The sequence below is a fragment of the Crotalus tigris genome, unplaced genomic scaffold, assembly GCF_016545835.1.
Source record: "Crotalus tigris isolate CLP2741 ecotype Arizona unplaced genomic scaffold, ASM1654583v1 scf7180000017592.2434428, whole genome shotgun sequence".
Lineage (NCBI taxonomy): Eukaryota > Metazoa > Chordata > Lepidosauria > Squamata > Viperidae > Crotalus > Crotalus tigris.
Window position 1 is genome coordinate 722,988 of NW_024096498.1, and position 26,887 is coordinate 749,874.

Here is a 26,887-nt window from a genome sequence, read left to right on the forward strand (position 1 = left end):
TTTTTTCTGGACCAAATTTATAATTGCTATCTTGGCTCTCTCCTCTAAACGTCTATAAGTTGTAGAAGAAGCCAGTCAGTGATGTAGAAGTGCCTTTGATCTTTTCCAAAGGAAACCTCAGAGCAGGATGCTCTGGAAAAACTGCTTTATTCCTGATAAAGCTTCTTCTTCTTTTTCTTTATTCCAATTGAAGATGGGGGCTTGAATGGGGGCTTGAATGAATGCTTCTGCCTGAAGCACCCAGTTATTTGTCTGCTCTCAAGCCACTTCCTAATAAGATTCTGTCAATGCAATCCCATATTGCTCTGCTTTTTTTTTCCCCTTCTCCAAACTGAGCCCAAAGAGATTGGTTAGGCCACTTGCCTCTTTTTCTATGCTGTGCTCTTTTGGACGTTTATTTGCCCCAGATCTTCAGGCCTCTTCTCTGGTTAAGGCAGAGATCCCAGCTACAGCCTGACCTCACCCTTGCTGATTCTCCGTAAAGCCCTGGGGTCCTTCCCCACAGTGCCCCCAAAGAGCCCAAAGGATCTGCTCTGCTTTGTCCAATAGGGCAAAGATTGACTTTTGAGCAAAGTTGCCTAGAATTGTTTCTCCATCCCACCAGGTTGTCAACATCCACTCATCCATGCACCCCGCTTCTTTTGGAAGAAAATCCCCAAGATGATACTGGGAGAAGGGGCTTCACAAGCTCGGGAAACAAACAGGATCAGGAATCAAGTCAAGACCTTCCCAAATCGGTAGTGGGACAAGACAGACCATCCCTCTTCCCCGCCCTGCTCAGATGCCTGCCCCCGACAGCCAGGCTGCCTCCAGGTTCCCGACATCCAGGGAGGGGGTAGCCTTCGCTCCCTTTCAGAGTTCCGACTTACTCGGCCTTTTCCCGAAGCAAAATCTTGGCTGCAGCCGCTTGTTACTTTCTTGCGGTTAATCCGAGAGAGGAAGAATTAGGCGAGAGGAGCAGATGTTTCTTTTAATGCATAGGGTGGCTTTTATTGTAGTTTAAATTCGAGCGGGTTCCCAGGGGAAGGGGGGGGGGCTTGGCTTTCTTTCCCTTCTCAATTTCAGTCCTGCAGCCCGTCCTACCCCCGAAACCGCCCCCCTCCGTCTTTATCATCCCCGCCCCGCCCCCCCTTCCCGGTCTCCAGAGTCAGATTCTCAAGCTGGAGTAAGAAGTAAACTTTGAGAAGGAGTCGAGACCGGGACCGACAGACACAAATCAAATGGACAGTCAGCCTTTCCACCGGGCGGTCCTACCTTCCAGAGCCGTCTTGCTGGAGAAGTAGCTCGGAAAGGAACAGGACGGAGAGCAAAAGAGCGCAGGGTCCGCGATCTCGGCCCGCGCTAGCCTTGCTTGGGTTCTGACCCCCAAGGCCGCCAAGAGCCTCCAGCCGTGCGGCGACCCCAAGGACGCCCTGCCCTTCCCACCCCGAAGCCCAGGGACCCGAGAAAACGGAGCGGAGGATCCCGGTTCTGCAGAAGGAGAGCAACGAAACAAGCTCGGGCCTCGCGCAAGTCCGTGGAGCCGAAAGAGATGAAGTCGCGCAGCACCGACCCTCGCCTGGCGCCGCCTTCCCGGCAAACTCGGCCGCCGTCCGCCCCGTCTCAGGGCATGCAGAACTTGCACCTGACGATCTTCTGGAAAGCACTTTGGAAATCCTTGTTGAAGTAGGCGTAGATGACCGGGTTGAGCAGCGAGTTGGAGTAGCCCAGCCAGTTGATGACGGCGCCCAGCCACGCCGGCATGGAACAGCCCTCGCAGAAGGGCAGCACCAGCGCCACGATGAAGAAGGGCAGCCAGCAGAGGATGAAGGTCCCCATGATGATGCCCAGCGTCTTGACCGTCTTCCGTTCGCGAGCCAGGGCCATCTTGCGCTTGGCCTCGACGCTCTTGGCCTCGTTCTTGCGCTCGGGGGCCGGCGAGGCGGCGTCGGGGAGCGGGTGGTTGGGCAGGGGCAGCATGAGGCTTTTGGTCGAGTTGGACGACGTCATCTCGCGCAGCTCCAGGGCCGAGGCAGCTACCCAGCCGTCTTTGTTCGGCCGGAGGGCCCCGTTGACGCAGGGCGCCCCCTTGGCTTCCGCCGCGCTCCTCCTGCCCTTGGCCCCCGTCGCCGCCTGCAGCTGCCGCCGCTGCTCCTGCTGGGGACCGCCGTTGGAGCGTCTGGCCGGCGAGTGGGAAAGGCAAGTGTCGGCCACCTTTCCCACCGGCGCATCTGGCGACCGCGGCTGTTTCTTGTCCGCTTTGCGGACCGTCTTGCGGATGCGGAAGCGGGCCGCCTTGAAGATGCGCCCGTAGAGGACCAGCATGAGCAGCAAGGGGATGTAGAAGGCGCCGAAGGTGGAGTAGATGGTGTAGCCCGGGTCCTTGCTGATGGTGCAGGCGTTGGGGTCAGAGCGGTCCTCGGGCGTCCGCCAGCCCAGCATGGGCGGGATGGAGATAAGGAAACCGATCAGCCAGGTGAGGCTGATGAGGGCGGCGGCCCGGCGGGGCGTCCGCTTGTTGACGTAGTCGATGGGGTCGGTGATGGCCCAGTAGCGGTCCAGGGCGATGGCGCACAGGTGCAAGATGGACGAGGTGCAGCACAGCACGTCGAGCGCGATGAAGAGGTCGCACATCGCCTGGCCCAGCGTCCACTTGCCCAGCACCTGGTAGAGGGCGGCCATGGGCAGCACCAGCACCGAGACCATCAGGTCGGTGACGGCCAGCGAGCCGATCAGGTAGTTGGCTACCGTCTGCAGGGAGCGCTCCAGGGCGATGGCCGCGATCACGCACGCGTTGCCCAACACGGCGAAGAGGATCAGCGCGCCCAGCACCACAGACGTGGCCAGCTGATAGCCCAGGCTGGCCGCCGCCGCCGGGGAGCCCGAGGGCGGCGGGGTTGGGGACCCGGTCGGCTCGCCGAAGCCGGCCGCCGCCGTGCCGTTGGATAGCTCCATGGCGAGAGGGGCGGGCAGGAAGGCAGCGCCTTCACTCCGGCTCCGGCAGCGGCGGGCAGCTCCTCCCGAGGGTCACCATGGCGCTCCGACGGGACAGGCGAAAAGCGGCCGCCTGCCTGGATCACGTGTCCCTTAGTGAGCTATAGCGAAGTAGCGGCCGGGCTCGCGACGTCCAGGTCCTCGGGCCAGCCCCGGTCAGAGTGGCAGAGCCGCGGCGGTTGCATCGCGTCCCAGACTGAGCAGCACTCCGGAACCGACGTCGCCGAGCGTTCCTCTCGCTCGGCCTCCCGGCCTCGAACTCTCCGCCGACACCCACTTGCTGCTCAGGGTTCCGCTTCGCCCTTCCTAAACTTGCTCTCTCTTTGCCTCCGGCCGGCTGCTTCGCCCTTCTTCGCCTTAACTCTCACTTGCTCAGTTTTCTTTTTCCCCGACTTCCCGTCGGTCTTTCCGCCCTGGCTGAGGCTAAGGTTTCGTCCCGATGCAACTTTTCCTCTCTTAGCTGCCTCTTCGCTTCTTTTGCCCCCTTTCTCTTCTCTCCCCTTTCTGCCCCCTCCCTCCCCTCCGGCGTCCTGGCTCCTGCTCCCGTTCTTTAGCCCTGCTGCTGCTGCTGTCGCCGACGTCTCTCTCTGCAGCTGCGCCCCCCGCCCCCCCCCCCCGCTTTTGTAGCGCTCCTGGGTTGTTCCGGACTCCTTTCGCTCTGCCCTCCCTCTCTCTTCGATTTTCCTTTCCTCTCTAGAACCGACTCCGCCACTCAGTTGGTGACTTTCCTTCTCTTTCTCACGCCTCGTGTTATTGGGTTGTTGTTTTATTTCCTTCTCTCCCTTCCTTCCTCTCATTCCCAGTTCTTCACCTCCGAATCCTCCCGGGTTCTTGTGCTTCTCCACTTTGCCCCCTTCATCTTTTCTTCAGTTTCCACTCCACATCCTCCAACCGGCTACTCCTCCAGCAAGCACACCTTATGCGTGTGAGTAGATATTTCCCTCTGGATTGCATTACACTCCAAGCGATGGTCTCTTTTTATCAGTGGAATGTGCAACAGCATTACCTGGTGAAACGAATAAGAAAGAGACCCTCTCTCCATTCACAAGGGGAAACTAAACTTGTAACAGCCTTTAGACCTGCCAGCACTCAGTCCTTTGCTTTTACCTTCATTAATCCCAAACTTCTAAGCAGTGTAAAGGAAAGGAATCATTCCCCAAAGCAAAAGTTAAGTCGCTAGCAAATAGGGCAACCGTCCTCTACTGATACCTTTCACAGGTGTTGCATTGACTCCCAATACTCCCAACCACCATTCTAAAGTTGGGGATCCACACATCCGGATAGGAAGAGAATGGACAAAACTGGATCCTCTCCTTCTACATATCCAACACATTTCACATCGGTACTGACTGCACTGTTGGCTGCATCTTCCCTTCTTATACAGTCTGTAGTGCAGTCGTTGGGAGGGAGAATGAGCTAAGCTTTGGCCAGAGGCCAAGCTGAAAAAATCGGGGGAAAGCATGCCCGACAAGAGAAGTAGGGACAGTCGTTCCTTATTTTGGTCAGCCGAAAGAAGTAACACATTAACCATGAGAGTAATGATTTGTGGATGATTTGTGAAGCTGCAAGGAAGGGAGAAAACCCAAGTGCGGCCCTTTTTTCTCCTCCAGCTACAATTTGGCGCTTGAAAAGAAGGCCATGAATGGGCACTTTGCCTTTTCTCTCTCTCCCCCTCCCCCCCCCCCGTCTTCTTTGCTTTTGGCAGTGGAGGCAGTAAGATACCGTCTCATTGTCTGCTTCCTTGTCGTTGAGTTTCAGGACCACGGACAGCGCACAGCTTTAAGGGCATTTGTCGCCACCTGCAGGACTGGGAGTTTTGACTCAGAATGAAACCTGCGGATACAGGCTCAGCATACATCTGTCCCAGCTTGCCCCACAGACATCTGGAGTGTGAAAGTGTGATCATGTTTTTGCACAAAGGCAGCCACCCCCTACTTCAGAATGTTGTTGTTTTTCAAGTTTTTGCAGATGCACTGCCTGGAAAAGGCAATTGAAAGTCCTGTTCCCGTTTCCAGGCCAGGCCAGTGACTGATGGCTTTGCTAAACAAAGGTGGTGTTTGGGAAGGATTACTGTAAAATAGACTCAAACACTAAGTCTTTCAATCACTTTGCCCTTCCCTTGAATCTCTATTTTTCACTCATTTCAGTTTCAGGGCTGCCATTTCGGGGATATATAAATTGACCACCCTGAAGCAGTGTTTAATTGTTTGCCAGAAGACTGCAATTACTGCTTTTGTTTCCTCCTAAGAGAGGCTATCAGCAAGTACTCAAATGAAAAGTAAACTTTGCTTGATTTGATTGTGACTACATTAACATCCCAAAATAAAAGATTCTCAGATACAAAGTTGCTGTAGAAATATATATCTATGTGTGTCTGTCTGTCTGTCTGTCTGTCTGTCTGTCTGTCTCTCTCTCTCTCTCTCTCTCTCTCTCTCTCTCTCTCCCATATGTGTGTGTGTGTTGCCCATCCCATCTACATCTATGCATGTTGCTCTGAAAGCAGTGTGTACAGGAGTCTCATTTTGACTATAGTTAAACACTCCTTTTTCAAATACAAGGCAGGATTTTGCTGGTGAAAAACTTTCTTCATTTTCTAAGCTAAGTCACAACAGTGTGGAGATACTGTTATACAGTGCTTTTTTTGTTAAAAAAAAAAAAGGTGTCTGAACTCACACATGTCATACAACCCGCCTTGCCTAATCTACAAGGTTCCGTCCAAAAAAGGTGCCGGAACTCTGTTCTCGGCGTTCTATGACAAAAAAAAGCCCTGCTGTTATATATCTAAGAAGAAATCTTACTGTATTTTTTATAAAGCAAATTTTTGGTGTATAAACTTTCAGGTTTTTTTGGGATTATAAGTGCAAGTAACCAGGACACATTATTATGGAATGTGATACCTGAACATGAAAATCTGTGATTAAGAAGACTGTATTTTGGAACAAATATAATGAAAAAGGGTATTGTTTCTGTCACATAACCTTTTGGAAAGGGCTGACATAATGATCAAGAGACAAATAGGGATGAATTAGGATGAATCAGGACTGAATGAATAAAAAATAAGCAGAGATGAAATAGCAAGGGAGCTTGCTTTTAAGATGGATTTGTTTACCAGTGCATTGCTATTCATGCAAAACATTTCAACCCATTGCAGCTGATAGCCATTTAGCTATCTAAAGACCCATATGTACTGATTGTCATCAGCTTCAATTCCCCCTCCCCAATATATACATCTTGCTCCTTTCCTCCCCATCTTTTTAACTGTAATCTTTACTGTTAATAGAAATATTTATTCTTCATGGTTTTATTGGCTTTCATTGCTGTAAGCAATGAAATTGCTTATTGAATTGGCTTGAAGCAAGATGGGCAGCAAACAATTCAAATAAACAAATAAAATTAGAAAGAAGCCAAGATGAACTTTTGAATATGACTCTCTCCTCTCCTGAGGCAGCTGTCTCACTATGCCTAGTGATAGGACAGGCTGTGCATGCAAAGGCAAACAAGCATACAAAGCTAAAAGCAAAGATATATATCTCTTGTTCTCAGAGCCCTAGAAAACTTTGGATTTCAGGAAATTAAAATACAACATACTGTTAAAATTACTGATCTTCAGAAGATAAAGATGCTATAGCTTTACCTGATAGAAGAAGGCAAAAAATCCTTTAAAAAAATCTCAAAATGAGAACAGTATCTCTTCAAGCTATCTGAAATGGGCACTGCATTGGCACAGCATAAATAAATGTATTGCTTGCTAGTAAACACCTCCAAGGGGTTAGTGATGAGGGAGATTGTTTATCTGTGTAATAAATTTATTCTGACAGTAATAATGTTAATTAAGAAAAAAATTGGAAAATCTTGGGGGGAAATTGCAATCTGTTTTTGCATACAATATATTTACAAGATATGTTGAAAAAAATTCAGTCTAGTTTGTCTTTATATTTAGAATTAAGTTTGGATAGGATCCCAAGTAACTTACTTATTTTACATACTTACTTCCCTATTAATCAACATGCACATCATTCCTTTCCTGAACCTGACCAACGATCCACCCAATCCAGAATATCTTTTTGCAACAATGGCCAACCAGTCCTCTAAAGTTCACTAGCATCATGTTACCAAGTACAATGCCATTGAACAGAAGACTTCTATTTAGCTATCATATTTTATAACACACTGACGGCTTCTGCTTATGTGCCTAAAAAGATGCTATTCCTCTGTTGTGGATGGTGGTGATGATATCAGCAGACTTTAGGTCCTCAAGGGAAAAAAATTATAAGAAAGGAATTTTTCCTCCTGACATACATGGCATTAAATCAGTGAGGAAGCATTAAATATATGCAGTTAGAGTACAATACTGATTGACTGTTAAGGGGAAAGGCTGAAGAGGAAATGACATAGAATGCTGGTTCTCTTTCAGAGACAACCTAGAACCAAAGAGGAATTTCCTAAGAGAACAATTAATCAGTGGAATGACTTGCCTCCAGAATTGTGGGTGCTCTGACAGAGGAGATTTAAAAAAAAAAAAAATTGGACAACCATTTGTCTAAAATGTAATAGGGTTTCCTGTTTGAGCAGGGATTGGACTAGAAGACCTCCAGGGTCCCTTCCAAAACCTCCAAGGTCCCTTTTAAACACCCTGAAAAAATACACACAGGTATCTTGCTAGAACTTCCAAAAGAAATAGATCACACTGCAGAGTCCTCTTGTCAAAAGGATTATGGATGAAGGTGTTGTTTAATCCATGACAGTAAAAAACTGATATGGGAAACCTGAAAAAGAAATATTTCTCACATCTGGGTGGAGCCAGTTGCTATGTGGAATTTTAGCTGCTTTTGACTTCTCAACAAGCACATCAAAGGTTATCCATCTGTTCCATTATGTAATACCTACGCAACTTTGTCCCTGTGCATTCTCCTCGAATAAACACTGCATTCTGGTTTTCACCATCCTAAATATACCAAAGTAACAGTTTTAACAGTTTTAATGCTTCATAAACTTGTATAATCTGCTGAGTTACATGCTCAGCATAGTTGGCAGAGTTACATGCTCAGCACCAAACATGAGCACTATTTGAGGTGGGCTTCACTTTAGGGTAGTGACTCTAAAAGGAGAATGCCAGAGATGGCTAGAGGTTAAATAAGCAGTACAAAGGATTAGAAGAAAAAGTAGATGAAGCCCTTATCTCATACACTTCATCTTTTTCCCGCATCTCTTTGTTCTCTTATTTTCCTTTATGTTCCCACTTCTTTTTTTTCTCTCTCTTAGAACCTGAACTTATTCCTCATAAAAGATTTTAAAAATAAAATCAAATGTTATCTAAGGCATTAAGGGAGAAGACTAATTCCTTGTACTGCCACTTAAGAGGAACTGAGATAAAAGAAGAGACAACCTCTTACTATTCCTGAAAAACCAGATACCACTTTGGGGCTACATTATCATTATCCTGTTGGAAGGACACTTGAGATAAGTAAAATCACTGTCCAAAGTAAAACAAGAGACAGTGAGAAGTAGTATTAGAAAAGAGCAAAAATAAGGCAAGCATCTTTCATTATTATAAAAAGTATAAAATGATCAGCATTTATTATAAATATATTTTCTGCTCCTAGATTCACAACCATTTCTTTTTTCATTTACAACCATTTTCATTCATGAAAGCATTGTATCATTTGAGTTTTTTCTCATAATCCCTTTCTTAATAATGTTTGGAAATCATATGTTTCCTTCATCACTGACCCATCACACTATGAAAGCATTTTCTATGAATCTTCTACCTCATTAAGACCTATTTTATAAATGGTTACTACAGTTAATATTTTTCTCTCTTGTCACTTTTTCTGTTTTTTTACCTTTCTTAATGTGCTGTAGTTATTGCTCTTGCCGGCCATTCCTTTGTCCACATTTGGCAGAGGAGGCATGCTGTGGGCCCTGTTACTCAAGCAATTCCAGCTGGTAGCGTCCAGGAGAAGGACCTTCTCTGCCATGGCTCCTGCCCTTTGGAACATCTTACCCCCTGAGATGAGATTGGCTCCCATCCTTCTGACTTTCCACAAGAGTTTGAAGACCTGACTCTGCCAGATGGCTTGAGGCCCAAGCGTGGGAGCATCATACTGGAAAAGGTTGATAAATTAAGAAGCAATCTTATCTCATCCTCTCCCCTTCCACACAGCCTGTTCCTTTCCTCACCATCTTTTACCTATAATTTTCTTTTGTGCTTTCTATTTTATCATTTTAGAACTATTTATCTGTTAGGATTGTAGTGTTTTAATGCCTGGATGCTGTAATGCCACCCAGAATTATTTCGATATGAGATAGAATGAATGAATGAATGATTAAATACATAAATAAATAAATAAATAAATAAATAAATAAATAAATACATAAATACATAAAAAATAAATACATAAAAAATATAATATTATCTTGCCATATTAATTAACTGTTCAGTTATTTGAGTTCAGAGTTAAGACTTCATCATTTTGAAGATGTGGTCCATAGGAAGGCAATGCAATGTCCATAGCATACTATAGATTGTTCCTTTGTTGATAGGTAAGAAGATTCACTATGGATGGTGATGCAATTTTGCCTTTCAAGAGTATCCTGCCAGTAATAGTCCATTGTCAATAAGGACTAAAATATGATGTTATAGAGTTGAACCTGGGAAGACCAGAGGAGTCTTTTAGTTTCTCAAGTAGGCAAAGACTACTTACACAGTAAGTACTAATTTTAAATTTGATGGCTATGGGTGCAATTATTTTCAAATCAGATGATGAAGATTGAGAAAGAAGCCATTCCTCCTCTGCTATCCAAGTTCAAAAGGGCTGCGGTGGTCTCTTTTCATGCATTCACCTCCCTTGGTTTCTTACATGATCGGTCTTTGTTAATATTTCATACTTGCTCCCTGAAGAAAGAAACAAACAAAAATAGGATTGGAGAGAATTCATTACATCCTCTTATGAAAAGGAAACAGGATGCATTAGGAAAGGAGAGAGAGAAGTTTGAACAAAGAAAATGAAGTTTTGTGAACCGTTGCTCATTACTGGCCTTTTTAAATCACTTAGACTAAGATTAGAGAACCCATAGACAACTATTGCTAGATTGCAAATTAAGTAAACCCACCAAGCATGACTAAGAGTCAGGGATGCAAGGAGTTTCAACATGGCATCCACATTTTGCCAAACTTGTGAATTGCAAATAGCAAAAGAATTGACATTTCAGTTCTTCTACAGAGCATATGACTTGTTTTTTTTAATGTCTGCAAGAGAAAAAAAATGAACTTAAATTTCCTGATTTCCACTAAACCTTTTCTTTTCTCATTCCTAGAGAGATTGAAAATAACATTTAGAAAAGAGCACTTGAGGACTCTGGCCTCTCCTAGTGTACACTGCACACAAATACTGAATAGTCTGGTTTGTTTTGTTAACTCATTCTAGGCAGGATAAATTATTGAAATGCTTTAAATAAATAAATTCAAAAATAAACCAGTATGTAAATAAAACACACAGGTATAATGAACCCTTGGGTTTTTCTTGTCTTCCTTCCTATTGAAATACAGTCTGGAGAGGCTTCTGCTCAACAGAAGAATGGCAGGAATAAAAGATGCTTCCACATTTCCTTGGTGGCCATGTTCCTGTTCAAAAGTGTCCTGCCAAGAAAGCTGTTCAAAAAGCAGAAAGGGAGGCAGGAAGGCAGATATATACATGAAAAGAAAGTAAATAGTGAAAGCTAAAGAAAGATAGATAAAGAAAAGGGATGACATTCTGTTCCCTTATACAAACAATTATATTGTTCCCAATTGCACTACTGAGTTATTGCCATATGAATCCATCAATATTTGGGCATTATTGATTTGGTTGCTTCCTTTTTTTATCATACAGTATTTAAAGAGTCCTCAGTTCCATAAAGATTCTGGGCAGTGTACAACAATTCACACACATACACACACATATACACAACCAAAGCTCTCATTCCCGTAACTTTTACCTGATCTAAATAGTGCATCATAGGGCAACAATTTCTAAACTAACGTACCTCAAGTGGGCTAACCTACACAATATGTGACCTATGATTCCACTGGAATTGAAATTTGGCAAATGACATAAAATTATCATAAAACAGTTATGACATAATACAAGACATCATAAAACATTTCCTGTGCTGATGCTTGACTGTGCCACACAGTCTTTCAAGGTAAATACATCTCTGAATGTATCCCAACTTTTCCAGTGAAGGCAATGCATTAGAGGTTTTGTCACTGTGGAAAATATTGAGGAATCTGATAAAGAAATATCTCTGAAACAATCACCCAATGGCACGGGTTGTCTAGCACTTATATATTCTCCATCTATCTTTTCATCCATCCATCCATCCATCTAAAGAGCAAGCATTCAAAATAATATATAAAATCCTAAAAGGATTTTCATTCACCCTTCCATAATCCAAGATCTGGGGGAAAAGTCAGCCTTTCAAAGAATTTTTCAACAGGGTCATGATGGGGCCCAGGCATTTTTTGGGGGGGGATGCTGTTCCAGAGGCAGGTGTTGCCAAAGATAGCATTTTTTGTACTTTATTCCAGAGGTCCCCAATCTTTTGGGCACCAGGGACCGATTCTGTGGAGAAAGGTTTTTCCACAAACCGTAGTGCATGGTTTCGTGTGCTGCCTGCATCCCACAGATGGGGCTTTGCTTTTGGCGGGCCAGTTGCTGGCATGCCATGGCCCAGTACCGGTCCACGGACTGGAGGTTGGGAACCCCTGCTTTATCCTATAGCCCAGGTCTATCCTTGCATGCATTCTGGTTTATTATAGTAAATTTAAAATTTAAAACTGAAAATTTAAAACTTAAAACATAGACACATCTACTGTCTTCCCACCTCGGTCTCCCCCAAAGCAATTTGAAACTGAGTTGCTCTTTGCCTCAAAAAGCAAAAACATGCTGAGATTACTATTAAATAATCAATACTCCCTGCAGCTGATACACACCCCAGTTAAACACAAGTTCTAAAGAAATAGAAATTCAGTTTCTCTCTCTCTCTCTCTCTCTCTCTCTCTCTCTCTCTCTCTCTCTCTCTCTCTCTCTCTCTCTTTCACACACACACATACACGCACAGTTTCCAACTCACACACACAAAAGGAAATAATTTGCTTGTGCCCCTCTATAAATGCATCCTGATTGCTCTGATGAGATGGTGATTCATAAAAAAAGATCCAATTTGTCTTACCATCAATGCTACTTAGCATATAAAAGCGTCTGAAGATGCAATGATACAATATCAGTAGTTTTGCAATATTTCTAACCATGTTTGCATGCTGCTATCATAACTGAAGGAAAAGGAAGATAAGCCCTGTGCAATGGAGACAGGCTCTTAGAAGGATACTTTAAAATGCAGACAGATTATTTAGGTTGTTTTGACTGCTTAACAATCCTTACAGGGTTTTTTTTTCTATGCACTTCAGGAGAAACACGGATAAATAATTATGCATTTTTCCTGCTTCCCTTCCCTCAACGTGCAAAGAGCAAAGTTGTCCAAGTTTTATTAAGCAAGTGCCCAGAAGAGGAATAAGTTGCTGAGAGAAGGAGTTGAAGTCAGAGGCTGCAATTCTCACAAATTGGAGAATGGACAAACTACAACATTTTTTTTAAAGTGCCCTGAGTCAGAAATCCATTTTGCAAAATGAATCTATTTTTAGGGGAGACTGCAGGAAGCTAAGATTTCATCATAATGATGACATACTGTATGCATTGTGATATCAAGCTCTACCTGTGCATATTTGCATATGATATTGTAAGGAAAGGATGGAAGGAGCAGAATTTATATTGAAGCATCACAAAACACATTTTACTACCTGCTCCTGCTTGCTTTCCCATTATAATATCTCATCTAAGCCCATCTACAGTCAATTTTAAATGGTGCAGTGGTCCTTGTTTAGGTAGGGATGACCTAAATCAAAACTGGTCATTCCAGAACTATGTGAAAAAGTAAAGGAATTTCATGCTGGATACGAGTCAAGAATTCTTAAAACAGCTTTGCTCATATTGGTTGGTGCCAAAGATGGAAGAAAATAATGAGCAGCAAACAAGCCAACTTGACAAACCTAATTGTGACTTCTAAACAGCAGAAGCTACTGTTTGTTTTAACTAAGTAGGAACATCTTATCGGTTGGGAGACCATCCAAATCCCTTAATAAAAACATAACATATATGTAATAAATAAACCTAAAAATATTAATTCTGGTGAACAGCTAATAAGCTAACCACATGACTAGATAAGACTAAATTTTACTTTTGGTGCCCTGCTACATTTTCAATCAACAACAGTAATGTCATCTGTTTTGTATTCCTTGAACTCAAAATAGAAACATCTGAGAATCATTAAATCCTTGGCTTATTAAATTGCTTATTAACTTTGGGGGTTCTGAAGTGCCACAGCATGTAGCAAAAGAATATTCTTCATTACCAACCTATTTAGCCTAGTAGACCCCTACTGTTCTTATTCATTCTTTAAAGTGAGTCATAGAGTTCATGCTGCAACAATTGTAAATAAGAGACCCTTACACAAGTGTCAAGTAAATACATTTTTCCATTTGCAAATGATTTCCTAAAGTTGGGTTTTCCTACTTGTTCTCATTTTTTATTTTTATTAGGTGTTAACTTTTACTATGTTTTCAGAATATGTATTTTATCAAAATGTCTAGAAATGACAAAGCACTTTCAACATATAAGCTTCAAAACACAAAATATAGAGCTATTAAAAATATACCATTAAAAGTACTCTATAAAACATCCCACACAATTGTAACAAGTAGCAGATGGAAGCATTTGCTTTCAATTAAAAAAAAAGGAAAATGGTGTAATATTTTGTAATGGTAGTCTTCCAGATTTCGCTCAGCTTAAATGCCTAGCAGCAATACCATAGCTGGTAGTGAAGATGCTTGGATGTTCAGCAACATCTGGTAGGGCTACCTATACCTGAAAGAAGCATTAAAATAATCCTGAGCAGGACTTTTTAAACAATAAATTCTCCAGGATAGGTAGCATCACTGAGAAGCTAAAATATTGAGCAAACTTTTATTCCCAAGCAAGGATATGTATATATCCAGGAATAAATCACATTAAATCTAGCAGAATTTATTTCTGAATAAATATCTATAGATTTGACCTGGGTATACTTTGGAGAAGGGCTTCCTCTGTAAAATTCAATGAACAGATAGATCAAAGTTAGTTATATGCCTTTAAAATTAGTATCATAAAACAATCATTTTAATTTTATAAGACAAGTTCACAGAAAGTCACTTCTACTTCAGTTTTCAATGTTACAACCAGTGTTGCAATTCAGCCATCTCATACTCAGATCAATTTACTTACATGAATTTGTCATGTAAAAAGATAACATGGGGTTATATCATTCACTCCAGTCCCAATTCAACCTCTCTTTGTACTCCCACTGTTACCATTTTCTTCTTACCTTCTTAAGCAGAGATTCCCTGTGTTTATAGAGCTTCTATAAATAAATAAATAAATAAATAAATAAATAAATAAATAAATAAATAAATAGGGAGACCAATGATTGGAATTATTAAGTGAGGTGATCATATGGAGCCTCATTTAATGACCATCACAATTTATAGCCATAATATACAGATCATAAATTAAGGACTACCTGTAAAACTCAATAAATAGAGTTTTACCCTGCCACTTAGAAAATCTGTCTTTATCTATAAATTAATTACATCCATAAATGAGTAAGAAAAGTGGCTGAATTTGCATCCCTATAATAGGCTGCAATTAAAGCTGTGGGCTTGATTGAATTCTCTCAACTCTTAGCTTCTCAAAGAGCTGACCACAAAAACCTCAGTTTCTGCAATCTAGTCATAAGGAGTAGCTGTCTGGAATGCAAATGGGTGATCCCACAATCTTTCCTTTATCTGATAAAGTTTAAGCCAGCTGATCTCATTGATTTGACCATTGATCTCCACTATATTGTTAACCCTGCTCCTTTGGAAATGTCTAGTTCACCATAATCTTCACTGGAAGCTCCAGTCTCATTCAAGTACCGATCAGATCCAATCTTGCTTAGCTTTTGAGATCAAAAATTGACTAGGTGTTGCTTACTAGTTAAGATGCATGGGGAGCTCTATCAGATGATTTGTTACCACTCCCTTCCCTTTCCTCTGACTGTCTGTATGTCTGTTTGGTTGAGATATTTTGAGATAATCTCTCTAAGCAAAGATCTCCTAAGTCAATTTATATCAAAACAACCACAAAATTCAACATAGATGAAACCAACCATTTCAAACCACAATCTTAAAGAATTCATAGGCAACACAATATTGCTATACAATTATAACTTAAAACAATGTCCAAATCAGTAGCAGTAACCTTCCTAAAAACAGCAATGGAACCAATGAGTTTTCAAACCTATTTGAAGTCCTATGCTGGTGAAACCTTAACTATATTAGTTCAGAACTATAGGACTGTCATTGAGAAGGTCTGTTTGTTCTGTCTCTTAGTGTGATTATCTTACAGCCAGACTTAAAGAGCTGATCTTAAAACTCAAATTAATGTGTATGGATTGTTGAATTAATCTTGTCTTCAAATATCGTAGGGCAGGGGTGTTCAATTGCCAGCCCGCGGGCCGGACACATCATCTGGAACCATGCCCACCCCATTGCTGGCAATGGCAAAACCATCCTGATACGTTGTGCGATGTCACGTGACGTCGCAAGTTTGACATGTCTGTCGTAGGATCTTAAACAGTGGTGGGATTCAAATATGTGAACAACTGGTTCTCTATGTGGATGCCGCTTCCAGAGGTCCATTCTGGGCCTGGGCAACAAAAAATTAGCTACAAATTCTGCCAAAGTGGTGCAAACCGGCTGAATCCCATCACTAGCATGATAGATTGTAAATCTTGACAAGAATCCTTTTCATATTTTGGAACACCTTATATATATGAAAATGGACAATCAAGAAACATAAGATTTCCACTCCCTAAATTATATCAAGTCACAGTGGAAATCTCCACCCTGATACTATTCATGTCATTAAACTCATCCTTTGAAAGGAAATATGGAAGGGAAATCTGTAATATTGAATAATGGCACTTTTCATGTATAGGCAAAGCCATTAAAAGTTAGGAACAGCAAACATGATGGATTACAAGAGAAAGCAGCCTAGGTAATACATTCTTCATTTTCAGCACTGCAATCTTGATGGAAAAACTGAAGTGAAATAAAATCACATGGCATTTTGATTAATCACTTACATCAAGAACTTTCACTAAAAATATTTGACAAAAATTATGTTTGATCAATTCTTATTTCTGAGAATTGGGAATCTTCACTGTTTTGGGTAAGACCTGTTAATTCTAAAAGCCCATGTAAGCTACTCTTAGTTTACAGAAAGAAAAGTGGTACTTAGGAAATATACATATTCAACAGTCAATAAACCAGTTCTAGGTCAACTGGAAAGAACATCAAAAAATGAATTGATGGATCTTACATATAAGATTGTTCATTCTTGTTAATTTACTGACAAGCGCATCTGAAATTTTGGGAATTTTTTGGGGTGTTCTGTCATCATCAACATGGCCTATTACAAAACTAGGTTTATTAGATGGTTAGGAACTTTGGATCTTCTATCTTTGGGAAACCAGATTTGCACTCTTAATGATGGATTGTGTTGTCTTATCAATTACCAATAGCTAAAACCTTCCTCCTTAAAAAAAACAGTGTACAGTTTACTTGAACATTTTGTCTAATTTTATTGGAGAATTTCTTGCAACTATTACTGTGCTGTATGTGGATGTGAGTGCTAATTATTATTATTATTTTACATTATTTGGATTTTGTTATAATTTTAATTGTTTTTAATTGCCCCAAAAGATGCATTAGAATGTCAGGATCTGTGTTTTTATAAAAATAAATGAAATCATAAGAGAGAATTCTGAAGTTGTTTCTTGCTCCTCTTCTATTTCTTCAAGATGCTGTCTACCATTCCATCATATTTTACCTTCCCCCACCCTCCCCCCTTTGTTTGGTACACTTCCAAACAAAGCAGTGGTCAGGAAAACAGTCGTATTTATTTTCTAAGGAGACTTCTGAAGATTTTTGTAGAGCTCAGAAGTGACTTTGTAGATTGAAAGATATTGCTGTAGGCTGGTGTTTTTCATTGCACAATGCCAGCTGGGAATATTCAGTGCAGATGGATGAAGGAGAGACACAGGGACATAACACTAGACAATGATGTTTGGCTTTCTTAATTTATTGCAGTGTCTTTATAGGTATATGATGTAGTATACTAAATCTTTATTCCCCTAATACGGTTTGTTGCTTCCCTAAGCCGGCTGTGAAAGCAGTGGCAGATATCAGTCTAGGTTGGCAGATGACTCCGAGTTCAGTACAAATGATACAACAGTGTCTTCTATAGCATGCAATGCCAGGAAATGAATTTAAGGTGCATAAGACTTTCTGCGCGGCAGAGTTCCTCTTAACTGCCCATCTGCTTTCTGAAGTGCCTGTCTCACTTTGCCTAATAATACAACAGACATGTGAATCTGATTGATAGACACCAGTTGCCATTTATTAGAAAGATAGAAACTGAGAAAATTAGTTTACAGCACTTTTTTATTACATCATTGAAGCCCAAATCAATTGTTTTGACCCAGGATAACAGTTAACTAGCTTTTCTCTCTGTTACAGTTTTGCCTACCTTGCTGTTCAGTTTTATATATATATATATTGTGCAGCTTTTACCAGTCTTATGCTTTCCAGACATCAGGAATTACAAAAACAAGCATCTTTTATCAACGTAACGAACATAGAGCTATATTGCACATTTGCTATTTTCCTTTTCTCAATTAAAAAGGTTCTTAACCTTTTAAAAAAAATAAATAGGTCATGGACGGGTGAGAAATGTGATCTGTCATTTTAATCAGAAAAAATAAAATTTTAGGTCTTCGTGAATGATTATAACCTCAGCCTTCTCTCCCTTATAATAATGTTAATGTACCATCAGAGAAAAACACTATTAATTATCCAAATTTCAAATGATGTAACCTTCTCTAATTTTACTAACACAGAGGCTTTTCCATCAAAAAGCCTTTTAATTATAACAGCTGCAGAAAATATTTTTTTTTTTGTAGAAAGTAGCTACTATTAGTGTCACACAAAGAGAATGACCTTGGGCCAGTTTTCATTATTTGCAGTATATCCAGCTCCTTATTATTATTTTTTCTATTCCTTATGGGCTTTGAAATTTACAAGGTAGCTCAGTGGCACAGCATAGTCTTGCATGGACAAGATTACAAATTCAATTTCTGTCTCCTGTTAGATTTTTAAAAACTCCTTTGTACAATTTGGGAGAATCATGGCAAATTAGGTGCTTATAGGCAGAAGTTATTTTCACTGTGCCCTGCAACAGAATAAAATGTGACAATTCATACCTCAGGAACTTACACTTTTTAAGTAGGGGCCTCTTGTTTCTTTCCATCCACATTGAGCCCCCAATATTCACACTTTCTATTTCCCCACATTTTAACTATGAAGTAGGCATATTTCTTCCTTTTTTCACCTTTTTTTCTTTTTTGAACTGCTTCTTAGTTTTAAAGTTGTGGACTGCATGATCAGCATTTTACATGAATATGAAACAACTTTCCCTTTTTAATATGAGAAAAAGAAAACTAAGTTTTATATTTTAATACAGGATAATATAAAACTGGCTTACGGTATATATTCAAAATTCCAGGAATAGTCTCAGCACTAGATCTATGCCAGGTCTGATAAAATTACAAAAATAAGGCTGTGTTTACTGCATTTATTTCTTACTGCTATTGCATCTATCTATGGATCTGGGTTACATGACAACAAAAGCAGAGGTCATAGTTGGAGATAAAAATTCAGAAAGTTTGTTCCTGGCTAGAGACATAACACAGAAGAGTAATCAGTCAAGAGCCAAGTAAGCCCAAATTACAAGCAAGATGCCAGAAGGTAAGCACAAAGAAATATTAAGTATAAACCATAGAAAAAAACAGAGGGGCTTTTTTTAGGCAGCCAGTTATCCAGACTAACTCCCAATCACAAGAATTAATAGACAAGAACTAGCTTGACCCAGATTGTTGTACACTAAATAAAATTGGTACTTATCAAACCTAACCTGGCTACAAATGTAATCTAAGCATGTTGGACTTTTCTCAGGTGCATCAGAATTCTCAAGGCACTCTTTGATCTTTTATGTACTCTCTCTCTTTAGGTATGTAGAGAGAACTATTAGATCTTCTTCAGAATGTTAAATATACCAGTCTTTAGATCGTCAATCTTTTTGCAATAAGTCTATTCCTTTATCATTCTTGTTGCCCTTCTCTGAACCGATTCCTCCCTACATGCAAGAGAGAATAATGTTTTATCTCTGTCAGAACCACATGGGTGAAAGATGATGTTTCAAACATCCCTTTTTGTGATTTGCACAGACTTTATTCTATCATACTTTCTCCCAGTGTGTTAGACTGACTGGACCTAACAAATTTAAATCAGGAATTATTGTCAACTGAAGGGATATTTGGCCAGACTGAGAACAAGCTTATACGCATTCTCAAACTTATATGCATTGCCCCTACATTCCAAAGCCTTCCACCCCTGCTTCTTCCCAGTATTATATCATTGCAATGAATTCTTGCCAGGATAATTCCATATATGAATGGGTGGCTATCTAGAATTACCCTAATTGAAGCTGTCAGCAGGCAGATGAAAACAATCAACCTAATAAAAATAATTTAAATGTCAATAGTACTAATGTTGATTTGGGGGCTGGAGGAAATTTGACTAAATGTTAATGAGGCCAGTTACAGATAGGAAGGATAATATTTCTTGGGCATGATCTGAGTAAGTAATTATGAGCACATCCCTGAGTATATATGCCACAAAACTCAGGACAATGTACTTCAAAGTAGGCACTGGATTGAGTATAAGTGAAGAATGTGAGTAGAAAGCACAATACTAGATAACTTTGAATGGTATGTGAATATATAAATTCTGTTTTTATAATTAAAAACCCAATGGAAGTAACAATTTTCAACTTTTTAACAAGGAGCATAGGGCCAAATACATTCTGCATTATGATTTACTTAACTAAGTTTGATGCTGCCATTCAAAATTCTCCCACCATCACCATCATCATATGAGTGTACCTTATAAGTGGGTAATATATAATAATTTTAAGAAATTGTAAAGCCAGTCTCCTGATCCCACTCACACACAAACACCACACAGTTGGGTTAAAGAGTTTTTAAAGGGCTAAATCATAACACTTTCTCATTAATCCTATTATTATCAATGCAATTATTATTCTGACAAAAGAAATTCATTAAGCATGAGTACAGTGTATTTTAGTTTGAAAGGAATCCTTCATTCAGAAATAACCCTGGTTAAAATGATTGAAATGAGAACCAAATTGAGCTGAATGCATTTTGAACCAAGTCTCAAGTTTATCTTCTCTTCCCTATTGCTTGCAACATTAAATGAAGTCAACTTCTCCAAAACCACTGTCATAGCTTTAGAATAATTTCAGATTGTTACACCAAGAGGATAGGGATATGCAGAATTGTTTCCCACATGGTAACTCGGAAGCAATAAAATATTCTGCTTTTCTTCTGGAATGCCTGACCTGTCAGCTACGGGTTGGTCCTGTACATTTGTAAAAGTAAATTTTTCAGAGCAGGAAGTGCACTTTCAGAAGTAAATGTTCTCTTCCCAAAGTAGTGAATTTTGCATGCAATACCAAAAGAGCCCACCCTTTGAGTGGCTAGAGGTGCAGAATTTATAACAAAAATGTCATTTCATCCTCATCAGAATCTAGATATTAAAAGCTCAGTACCTTAACACTCTTATCCCATAGGAGATAAATCCCATAGAGATAAATTTAAGAAGCAATCAAATATATAATAGATTCAATCTAATATATTCAAACTCAGTCAGTATATTTAGAACGTATCTACCATTCATTGCTGCTGTCAGCCCAGCCCTACACAAACCCAACAGAACACTACATTTACTGTCAGAAATGGCTTACAGGAGTCTTCATGCTTCTAGATAAAATGTTTCTAGTTAAAATGTTTCTAGATAAAATGTTCCTACAAAATTATTCCTTTTTCTATGTCAGCTCTAAACAGAATTGTGATTTATTATCCAGAACAGGTCTAAGGCTAAGGGGAAGGGGCATGGGTATATGTGTCTTGCTAATCCTATCTATATGATGGGCCTAGCGTAGGGTTTATAGCCAATACACATTCAAATCAGGTGACTTTTCAGTTCTGATCCATGCTAAGTTCCAAACCAATCCAGTTGTTGTACTACATTTAAGTCATTATCTCAACTTCTTTGCTATTAATATAGAAATATTCCTCCCACTTACTCCATTACCTCCCTAGTGGTGTCATATAAGCAGTGCTTTTTTTCTAAAAATGTCATACAACCGGGCTTGCCTACCCTATAAGGTTCCATCCAAAAAAGGTGCCGGAATTCCGTTCTGGGCGTTCTATGAGAAAAAAAGCCCTACATATAAGACTATGAATCCAAATGCCTTAAATGTTTATAGTGTCTCTACACTTGAACAATCCATTATATGATGCCAACTGAAATTTAATATGGGGCTTCTTGCAAACTGAGAAAGTTCACTGTCTCTCCAGTCTTTGAAAACAAGATTTTCTTTCTCCCATGATTTAGCACTGGATGCAGTTCAAATGGGAGATACCACATTTTTTCCAGCTTGTATGCAGAAATTCATAAAATGCAATCATGGTACTTTTACTGAGGATTGATAGGGTTACTACTTTTTTACAAGACTTGTTGGAGACACTGTCTCTGTGAATCCCGTGTTTTAATGCAAGGACAAAAGGAAAGAAAAAAATCTTTGATGATGAAGTAGCAGTAATCTACTGTATATCACTGGAAAGGACCATCAGTTTGTACGTGACCAGTGTTCTTATTAAAGAAAGGATGTAAATCCAAAATCTAAATGCTATTTCAAAATATGTTTTTCTTTTCCTGGCTGTACAACATTGCCTTAGAGCCAAATGCTTTAGATTTCTGCTGATGCGTAAAAAGGCACAGACCCAAAGTGAATTTGCTCAACTCTGTTCCCTTGTTCAATGATAAAAGTCATTGTGTAATAGGAATTAAAGTAATTCAGTGGCCCCAAATTCCAATGTACCCCATCATTCTCCAGTTATCAGTGGTAAACATTTCCACCTTTATACTTCAGACAAATCAACTGTTCTTATGCCACACTAATCTACAAACCACTGTGATTTATTTCTAATTCAGGAACATGCCTGTTCTAGACTAGGTTAAGTATCCACTTTTCAGTTTTCAATATATTAAGAGTTCTTGCAAGTCTTTAGTGTTAGATCATATATTACAAGAAATATAAATATAGAAAGGGTACAAGTAATACATAAAATAAATACCTGTGCAATGGCAATGCCCATGTTGCAATCCAATACAATGTTTTCTTTTTTTTAACTTTAACATAAATGTGAGAGCATAAAGAGTGTTCTAGGGCAAAGTATTTCAATTTTAGCAACACTGGCTACTTTCTCAACCATAGCAACTTTAAGATGACCAGACTTCAACTCCCAGAATTCCTCAGCCATTTCTGGGGAAACTCCCCTATCTTTCTGCCCTGACACTTAGTGCAGACCCATATCCCTGTGTTAAAACAAAAAGTATTCATCAGGGTCCAGTCCAAGCCAGAAATAAACAAAATGGAGACTGCTTTAGAAAGCAGGTTGTAGTTTATTGAAGAGCAGAGCCAGACAGAAACGTGGTTTTGGGAAAGTTGACCACATGGAGCTAGGAGTGGTAGGTTTTTATACCTTCTTGGGCTTTTGTATTTGGAGTTGTTTCGTCTTCCTGTGGCATGAACTTTGACCTGAGCTTTTGAGTGTATCCTTTTTGGTATTCTGATGGTGGTGGGTTACTCCTATTATGTCCAAAATGTCATATCCTGTTTCCCTGGGGCTGGGGCTGATGGCTACGTCCTGTGTTGGATTTTTTGGGTGAGGGGTTGTTGGTTCAGGGGATCTTTGTCTTTCTAATCCCATCAGCTCCAAGCTTCCTGGCTACAGTCTTTCTGAAAGGATTATCAAATATGCATTTTTAAAAGCTGGCCTGCTTGGTTTCTGCTTGGGGGAGGGAGACTTGGGGCTGTCTTTGCCTAAGATTTTTCATTATTCTTTTGGGGAAATATAATATTCTACCCTTTTTAATATCCCCCCAAAATATTTCCTTCTCTAAGAGGGTGGGTGGATGCTGACTTCCAGCACCTGCAAAAAGGGAATGAGGAATATTGCACAGCATACCACAGATGGGCTGAATTGAAATCTCCTGTGAATATAGCAGGATGAGTTAATGCCAATCTCAGGTACCTGACTTACACTATGGAAATATAATTCCCCCGAATTGCAGGCATGCTCATTAGGCAAATTATACTTATGATCACATAAAATGTCAGGCATGATGAATCTTTTGCCCACACTCCAGAATAGGAGAAAGTATACAAAACTGACAGTATCTTTGGCTAAGGCCATATCATTATTTTTCCTTTCAACACTGATTCCTCTTCCTATACACCAGTGATGGCAAAACTTTTAGAGACCGAGTGCCCAAACTGCAACCCAAAACCCACTTATGCATCGTCGGGTGATGGATGGGTATGGCCCATTGGCTGGGCGTGGCCGCGGTAGTAACGGCGGACTAGGTGGGACTAAAGAGTTCAATCAATCAATTCCAACTTTGCAAGATTTTTTTTCTCATGAGAAGTTGAAATTAACTGATTGAACTTTTTTTTTTTTTTGCACACGGCGGCGGAGGCCTAAAGTGAAAAGGTTTTATAAAACCCAGCTGAAGGCCTAGGACTGGGACAACGGCGCACGTGCCTACAGAAAGGGCTCTGAGTGCCACCTCTGCTATACACAGACCCATAACCAGAGTTTTTTTTTGTCATAGAAGGCCCAGAACAGAGTTCTGGCACCTTTTTTGGATGGAACCTTGTAGGGTAGGCAAGGCGGGTTGTATGACATGTGTGAGTTCCGGCACCTTTTTTTTTTTTTTTTACAAAAAAAGCACTGCCCATAACAATAAGTTGAGGTCCGGTTACACATTCCAGCCACTCTGCATACCAAATAAAAATAGGTAATGGTTAAAAAAAATCAAATGCTGATGTATGTATTTGCTTGTTTTTTATATCTATAATCTAACTGTACTTTTTTTTTTACTAAGTAACAAAAGGAAGGTTTCAGTATGTTGGAAATAAAGGTGGGTCGGACATGACTTCGCAATTAACAACAAGAAAAAAAAGGAAGAGGAGTCTTATTGGAATAACAGCTATCCAAACAGATTTAGTTATTTCTCACTGATATTTTTAACCTGTTCTCCAAAGGACTTGCAGAAAGGCTGAAAGCACTGGATGATTTATGACACAGAACCATGAAACTGAACGCCTGGAAAGAACCCTGACAGCAATCCAATAGCCTAATCAGGTCTAAGGAGATGCACTGAATTGTATAAGCTCCTGGCTCTTGCTTTGAGTGGGGAAAATATTCTGGCCAGAAAACTCTCAATAGCCAGGACTAGCTATTGTAAACTGCTACTGGCATGTGCTTATTAGAGAGATGGGATTATTGTCCAAATGCCAGGATTTGAGATGACATTTAGATGCAGCAGGCTTGATATATTCTCTGGTCATTTTTGGAGCTGCCCAATATTTTCCTATATCATAATTCCATTTATTTTACATATTAAAACTCAAAAGTTTTGTTATTAGTTTTAGATCACATCTATTCAATATATCTCCAGACATTTAATTTAGCATGCACATTTAGCGTGAACTCTCAACAAATCACTTCTACAATGGTGTTATATTTCCATCCACAAAATGACTGCCATGGTGGAAGGGCAAATCACAAAACACCATTTCCTAGAATACAAGTAATATTAAAAGAAAGACCACCTTGCTCATAAAATAACAAACTAGAACTGAGGTGTGATTTTTCAATATACATTTGAATTAACAGTTTTCTGTTTCTTCCATTTCTACATCATAGAAAGCAAAGCAATGAAACTCAGAATAAAATGGAATAACAAAACTTCAGTAAAGACAAATGTTTTCGCAAACTTCAGAATGATTATCTGTGGGCACATGGATGTCCTCCTGTGCTGCAAACCTCAATTACATAAAAATTCAAATTATGCATTTATTTATAAATATATAAATAAAGTCTTTCAGCATCAGGTGATTGGGCTTTTTATTAGGTGATGAAAAAAAAGGTGACTCACTATTCATTGGTTCATATTGATGTCAATCCCAGGAGAACAGGATAATTCCTAAACTATCACTGTACTTGTACAGTAACTATTTAATTTTCAAGTAAGTCAAGCAATGTGTTGATTGTATAAAAATAAAACAGTATTGGGCTGAGTGAGCAATTCCCTTCAATAAGAAGCAATCTTATTTCAAAATGTCACAATAGAAAAGCTTACTTTCACAATCAGATTCAGGAAGATATTTTTAAACTGTATATTGAAAATGTGCTACGTATCATAAATGCCCAAATGATTTAAGTTGGCATAATAATAATTAGTAAATATGTATATATTTAAATGTATATAAAATATTTTTCATAAATTAAGGCCTTTGAATAAATAAAGCAATATTATTTTTTAAACAAATCTTTTTATTTATATTTGTTCTATGCTGTTCACACCCAATATATTCATTATCCTTTCCCATCAGTCAAAAGTGCCATCTACAGATATCAGACTATAGTGCAGATTTTACTGTGACTATAGAGGCAAAAGAGACTGTTAGATCCTGCAAGTAACATATCCTAGATGCAAATAAAGGGCTGGCTTGGATCAGTTTATTCAAAAGACAGGAATTGTTACTGTGCTATCATTCCAAAAATTGTCACACTAGGATATTACACAGAAAAATCATTATTAACCAACTCATTTTTACATTTTTGCAAGATTTTATCTGAATACTTTAGAGACGTTGATTTCTATTTCTATTTCTCTGAATATTACTAGGAGCTTTTCAAGGAGAATCATCATCATCATCCTCACCCTCATAATCCCCAGTGAGGCACTACCTCAACATGGTATTCTAGGCCAGAAGTGGATAGATCTTTGAACTGCAGGAATTAGTTTGATATTTTTAATAAAAACTTGAGAAATACCAGTTAGAGCCTGGTGCAAATAAAAAATGTTTTAAAAAATTCTGACCCAGAAATCCATTTTGAGCAGTTTTTCCAACTCAGGATTTTAACTCAGAATTCTCAATGATGGTCATGGATGTTGGGGAATTTTGAAAATCAGGATCTATATCTGGACTATACCAAATTCTAAAAGCTGGTTTTGAATATCCAAACTGAATACTATTCAAAATCCTCCCCTTTCATCCCATAAAAAAATCTATTCCTGTACCTTACACTAACAGAAGGGTTTCATTTTGTTGCCACTGTTGTTAAACCAAAACCAGAAATATTAATTTCTCTATTTCAAATTATCCAGATTTATCTTCAGTCTATTTGCTGTAAATCATTCAGAATCAAAGTCAGACCAAGGTAGATCATTTTGCATAAGGTAATGCATGATCCTGCCTACCACTCACTTTGACTATGCATAGTGATAGCAATCAGGACCATGCATTAAGCTAACTGGGTTGTAGGAGAGCATTGGGTTAGCAAAGGACTAAAAGTATAAGAAATATCAATGGAACTCTTCTTTCAATTTAGTTTAAACTGAATATTGAGAGCACCAAGGATGGTATATCATGTCCACTGTACCTGATATCAAGACAGAGTTGAGGTGGGCAGAGCTCTAGTCTGTCAGAAAGTATTTCCAGCCTCATGGAAACTCCACCATGAC

The 26,887-nt window shown here is 39.8% G+C and overlaps 1 protein-coding gene across 1 annotated transcript; it reads right to left on the reverse strand.

Moving 5' to 3' along the window:
- Positions 1-1,166: 1,166 nt before the first annotated feature.
- HTR1A (5-hydroxytryptamine receptor 1A) lies at positions 1,167-3,419 on the reverse strand. Its single transcript, XM_039364408.1, has one exon. It carries the CDS (start codon positions 2,932-2,934, stop codon positions 1,603-1,605), a length of 1,332 nt encoding a protein of 443 aa, XP_039220342.1. The 5' UTR covers positions 2,935-3,419; the 3' UTR covers positions 1,167-1,602.
- Positions 3,420-26,887: the final 23,468 nt, after the last annotated feature.